The sequence below is a fragment of the Anopheles coustani genome, chromosome 2, assembly GCF_943734705.1.
Source record: "Anopheles coustani chromosome 2, idAnoCousDA_361_x.2, whole genome shotgun sequence".
NCBI classification, from domain to species: domain Eukaryota; kingdom Metazoa; phylum Arthropoda; class Insecta; order Diptera; family Culicidae; genus Anopheles; species Anopheles coustani.
Window position 1 is genome coordinate 45,449,103 of NC_071289.1, and position 6,287 is coordinate 45,455,389.

At 43.1% G+C, this 6,287-nt stretch overlaps 1 protein-coding gene across 1 annotated transcript; it reads left to right on the forward strand.

The window, feature by feature from the left end:
• Positions 1-3,739: 3,739 nt before the first annotated feature.
• LOC131266024 (brachyurin-like) lies at positions 3,740-4,650 on the forward strand. Its single transcript, XM_058268361.1, has 2 exons — positions 3,740-3,787; positions 3,880-4,650. Exons 1-2 carry the CDS (start codon positions 3,740-3,742, stop codon positions 4,648-4,650), a joined length of 819 nt encoding a protein of 272 aa, XP_058124344.1.
• Positions 4,651-6,287: the final 1,637 nt, after the last annotated feature.

The window sequence follows — 6,287 nt, forward strand, 5'->3', positions numbered from 1 at the left end:
TCGCGCTCGCTTCGCTCGTTCGTTGCTATATTGCTATCTTTTTTTTTTATGTGGCACGACATCCCCTAGTGGGACAAGGCCTCTCTCCGAAGAGAGTTTGTGTGACCGAAAGACGGTATATTATAGATCGGTGGTCAGCCGTTCGTAATACCGGAGGGTGCCAGACTCGAGATTCGATCCCACACCTGTGGTGTGGTGTTTCCTCGCGCTACCGCTGCGCCATGGGCACCCCGCCATATTGCTATCTAAGCGTAAGAAAAGTGTCAGAACAGTGTATCTCGCTTTCGCATTCGCTGCTACGTATATTGCTATCTAAGCTTAGCATCAGAAAAACATCAGAACAGTGCATCTCGCTTACGTGTTTGCTTCGCTCAAACGTACTGTCTAATGGAACCACTCAGTTACTGGAGTTTGTATAGCGGACTAGGTAAAACGGCCCGGTTACACGGTCCAGTTACAGGACAGAGCCCGTTTACAGGGTCCGGTAACATGGCCCGATAACAGGACTCGTATACAGGACCCGTTTACAGAGCCTGGTAACACGGCCCGTTTACAGGGCCAGTTTACAGGACCCAGTTTCAGGACCCGTTTAGAGGACCCGTTTACAGGACCCGGTAACAGGGCCCGTTAACAGGTCCCGGTTACAGGGCCCGTTTACAGGGCCCGGTAACACGGCCAATTTGCAGGGCCCGGTTACACGGCCCACTTACAGGACTCAGTTTACAGGGCCCGGAAAGTCGGCCGTTTGACAGGTCCCGGTTACAGGGCCCTGCTACAGGGCCTAACCTTACGGATGTAGTTTTATTGTTAATTTTACTCTGCGTTGGTTATTTTCATCACGTTGAAGCACCACCTCTCCTAAGAGTAAAAGCAATGTTCGAAAAAAATGTTTCCATAATCACGAAAACGTTTCATTTCCCTTCTATTACAAACTTTGAATCAAACAATGACTGCAGATTTCCGCTTTGTTTTGTTTTATTTTCCGGCAAAGTAACCATCGATAATCAAGGTAACCATCGACTACCAAAAACTCGCTCATCAAATCGTTCACCCGATCAGAGCGCAACAAAAATTTCCCCTCCATCCTCAGTATCCTTAGCAAAAGCAGAACGCGTGGGAAAACCGGTATGCTGCAGTGCATCTCGCTTTCGCGCTCGCTTCGCTCGTTCGTTGCTATATTGCTATCTAAGCGTAAGAAAAGTGTCAGAACAGTGTATCTCGCTTTCGCATTCGCTGCTCCGTGTATTGCTGTCTAAGCTTAGCGTCAGAAAGCGTCCGAACAGTGCATCTCGCTTATGTGTTCGCTTCACTCAATCGTGCTATCTAATGGAGCCACTCAATTACTGGAGTTTGTATAGCGGATCGGACGAAATAAATGTGTGTAACTATCGAAGAATTTCAATGTTTCATCGGTATTTTGGAACAATTGCCTTAAACTGTTCGAGAAAATCATGCACCTTTATATTCATTGTGCTTTTATCTTCTTCTTGGCGTAACGACCTTGTTGGTCATGCCGGCCCGTTACGGGCTTACGAGACTTGTTTTCCCTGTTGTACGTGAATAGTCAGTCCCTCTCGTACAGGGGAGGGTCCGGTCTCGGTTGGGATTCGAACCCACGCCGTCGAGGTGGTGAGCCCCGGCGCTCATGGGCCGATTTTCTAACCGGCGCTACCGCTCGGCTGTCAGAGACCCCCGGGTCCAACTAGTTATCGTTTTTAAGTATACGATACTATTGACAATGGCCAAGAAGTGGACGTCATTTACACCGATTTCCGTGCTTCATTTGAAAAAGTCAACCTTCTGTCAATTGACTCGATAGCTACCTAGATATTTGACAGCAATGTCAAATTTCTATTAAAACCCGCTAGGCGATTTCGAGCAAATCGTCCTAAAAAACGTACGACGTGACACAAACATCGAGAAGTTTTGTATGGTGAGTAGGACGAAGTAGGACGATTGCTCGAAAAACGTCTACATTTGTTTCATCCCTATACAAAAAAGTAGGACGTTTGTTCGCGGGTAGAGCGTTTTTAGGACGATATTTCGAGCTGCCTAGCGGGAATAGGGTCATATTTTTCTGTATCATTTTGTAACTCATCCGGTGACCGCACTTTGGGGACGTTACTGTTTTCCCTATTTATTAATGACATCGTTTACACCGTACGCAATGTAATTGTGTGGCTTTTCAGCGATGACTTCAAAATATTCCTATCTGTGCAGAGCCTCTATGACTGCGAAACATTACAAGACGCCCTTAATTCGCTTTCTTCTTGGTGTACTAAAAATAACATGTATGTTAATATAAGCAAATGTCAACGTTCCTGGCTGTACTGTGATACGTGACTTAGACGCAATTTTAGACAGTACGCTTAACCGTACCAGCTTTTCTGGGCTAACCAAATGCCGCGTCCCCCATACAATGTAAGATGTCTATTGTTCGGCCTCTTAACCCTTGAAGCCTGAAGAATATTTGCTAAATGTCTGTTTATTCAAAAGTTACTTAATGGTGAAGTGGATACTCCCTTCATCCTTGAGAACTTTGAACTTGTGGCACCAAGCAGAAGCTCAAGAGGTAAAGCATTAGTTAAGATAACTTACACTGTTTTCAGGGCCAATTCGTCGGCATCAAGCTGCTCTTTGTTGGTAGTAGGCAGTGAATTGCACGCGCAAGGTTTTTGTTTGGCATCGTTAGGAACCAGTTTGGGTTTGTTAAGTTTAACTTTGCCATTATCGGTAGCAACATTGGCGCGACGAGAAAATGTCGCGTTGTTGTCGCGTCAATGTTGTTACCGATAATGGCAAAGTTAAACTTAACAAACCCAAAGTGCTTTCTAACGAAACCAAACAAAAACCGTGCGCGTGCAATTGACTGCCTACTACCAACAAAGAGCAGCTTGATGCCGACGAATTGGCCCTGAAAACAGTGTATAGAGTAAGTGAATTCGGCACCAGCGATCCAATGATCCGATGTTTGCGTGTATACAATACACTGTTTTCAGGGCCAATTCGTCGGCATCAAACTGCTCTTTGTTGGTAGTAGGCAGTCAATTGCACGCGCACGGTTTTTGTTTGGTATCGTTAGGAAGCACTTTGGGCTTGTTAAGTTTAACTTTGCCGTTATCGGTAGCAACATTGGCGCGACAACAACGCGACCTTTTCTCGTCGTTTTTTTAAATAAATAAATAAATAAATGAATAAATAAATAGATAAATAAATCAATAAATATAATTATACATACTTTATAAACAAATGTACTTAATTTAAGAGTCTCATACACGTAACCAGATTGAGGAGTCCCTCTTCCTTTTGTCGATAAACCAACATTTACACACATCTAGATTATTTGTCCAATGAACCTTTGATGCTTGATAACATGCTGCGTATATAAATGGCACTTAAGATTATTCATTCATCCTAATCTGGTGGGTTTTATCTTATTGGATTCGGTTTTCCATTGACGAGCTGAATGTGATAAGAAATAATCTACTCTAAACCAAGAATAAGACGCACCTACAGTATTTATTATACTAAAAACTTGCTATTCATCACAGCCTTGCAGCTTTGCAGCCAAATTTCTTATCATAAACGATTAATTACGTCAATACGTGTGTTTCATATCTCAAATTCCAGCTTCAAACCAATAAGTTTATCAACTAGTGACAAAAGAACCAACGGATTCGTATATAAAGAGAAGGCTCTGTATAACAAGCGTTGTAGACAGGAGAAACCAGCGTTGATGATGAAACTGTTTGTTGCTATCGCTTTAGCGTGCCTGGCCGTTGCGCAAGTAAGTTAAATATATAACTGCTGCCTCATTTGTTCATATTGGATATAGCTACTATACAAAAAACTAACAATCGTGTGAAATTTCATTCTTAGGCCAACGTGCTCAGTTTCGAGTCGTTCTTACCATTGCGTGAAGCTCAGCAACGTAGCCCACGAATTGTAAATGGATTCCCAGCGGCTCTCGGACAGTTCCCGTATCAAGCTTTCCTAGCCGGTCAAACTGCCGGTGGTGGAACCCTGTTCTGTGGTGGATCCCTGATTTCGGATATTTGGGTGCTGACTGCCGCTCACTGTCAAGTCGGTATCGTACAGTTCACCGTTCGCGTCGGTACAATCAGTACTACTGAGGGTACAGTACGTACTTCCGATTTGATCATCTTGCATCCAGCGTACAACGCAAATAACCTGAACAATGACATTGGTCTGATTCGTCTGAGCGAGCCGGTTCCTCTTGGCGGCAACATCCAGGTCGTTTCCCTCCCAGACGCCAATCTGGGTGAAACATTCCTGAACCGTGAGGCCACCGTCTCTGGCTTTGGACGTATTAGTGATGCAATTCAGGGCATTTCTCCTACTCTTAATTTCGTACACGTCAATATAATTTCCAACATCCAATGCATGGGTGTCTATGGCGCGGCCACAATCATCGATTCCACCGTTTGCGCCGTCGGTCGTGATGCTGCTAACCAAGGTACCTGCAATGGAGACTCGGGTGGCCCATTGACTGTCAATGAGAATGGACAATCCGTTCAGATCGGTGTTGTGTCATTCGTCGCAGCTGCTGGTTGTGAGGCTGGTTTTCCTTCCGGATACGTCAGAACGACACACTTCCGCGACTGGATCCGGGAACAAAGTGGGGTATAAAAAAACATAATAAAAACTTCAGAGGTTAAAAGAATAAATTTCAAATAACCGTATATTGCGATAACAGCTAGATGGATCAACTTCTTGGCATGTAATGTCATAAATAAGCAAGCTTCATCAACCTTATTATCAAATGTTCGTCAATCCTCTCAGTAAGAAACGTTATCGCAGAATGAATGAAATTTAATCGGTACTATTTACTTATTTTACACTTTCCCAATAATAACAAACGCGCCGTTTAACCAGTCTACCATTAAAAAGTCACATAAGGATGTCGCGTATACCATAAATACTCACGAAGTAGACAACCGGCTCGAATCTACCCAGCGAACTCGCATCAGTTAATTTTTCTCTTATTTATTTTATTTATTAACGACGTCACCCTAGCCATAGATCATGGTTTCATGTTATTATACGCTGACGACCTAAAACTGTACTTGACTATTCGCAACCCAAGTGACTGCTTTCAACTTCAGAACTGTTTGAATGTCTTTAACTGTTGGTGTATATCCATCGGTTTATCACTAAATGTTAGTAAATGTTCTGTTATCTTGTTTACGCGAAAAAAGTCACCGATTACTTTTAAATACAAGCTATGTGACTCTGATCTTTCTCGCTGTGAAGTTATACGTGATCTTGGCATTTTACTAGTCTCTAAGCTTAGCCTTAACGCGCATGTGGGTACTATCATACTGAAAGCGAACCAAATGTTAGGATTTTTGTTGCGTGCTTGTAAAGAATTCCGTGACCCGATGCGCCTTAAATCTTTGTACTGCAGTTTAGTGTTGCCCGTTGTCGAATTTGCGTGTGTGGTTCACCTGTGCACAGGAATAGGATCGATCGTTTAGAAGCTTCCAACGCAGGTTTACTCGAGTAGCTCTGACCCGTCTTCCCTGATGGAACGACGCGTCCCTGCCCGACTACCCGACTCGGTGCCTGCTGCTTGGAATTAACACGTTGAAACGCCGGAAGACGATTTCCGAGGTTGTTTTTCTACATAAATTACTAACTGACCAAATTGATGCTCCGTTTCTTCTATCAGATATCGCTTACTACGCACCAAGTCGAGCCCTCAGATCTAGATCTTTGTAAGGCGTTTCTTTTCGTCGTTATGTTTTTGTGCTCGTGATCCTTTGCTCCGGATGGCATCCGCTTGTAATTTGTCTGCGCATTCTTTGGATATGAATATGACTGCGGATTCGGTCAGTAGTCTTTTACGTTATGTTCGCGTTTAATTGTTAAGTCTAGTCATAAGATTTATGTAGGCCATAAGGCCAGATAAATTAATAAACTGAAGTTGAAAATTTTACAGGTGAGAGTTAAGGAGAATTCCTCCTCCGCGACCCTCTACCGTGGACAAGGTCGATATAGCTGCCTATAGAACTATACGCGATCAAATCGTTTAAGCTTGCTCATAGAAAAAAGGTCGCAAGGCTGCACTGCTGAAATCGGTTTTATGTAACATATTGTGCGTTATGTGCAAAAATGTCATTGTGTTAACTACAATTACATTGTCGCAACTATCTAATTTACCCCAAACAGATTTCTTTTGTAAAATAATTAACCACTGCAGAATTAATCTGCTGGGGTATATAAATTACAAATAATAAAATGTAGGTTATGCTGCTTGATAGTGA

Coding starts and splice junctions, on each gene's coding strand:
- LOC131266024 (XM_058268361.1), top strand. CDS start 3,740: ATGAAACTGTTTGTTGCTATCGCTTTAGCGTGCCTGGCCGTTGCGCAA. Junction 3,788..3,879: donor CGTGCCTGGCCGTTGCGCAA/GTAAGTTAAATA, acceptor TTTCATTCTTAG/GCCAACGTGCTCAGTTTCGA.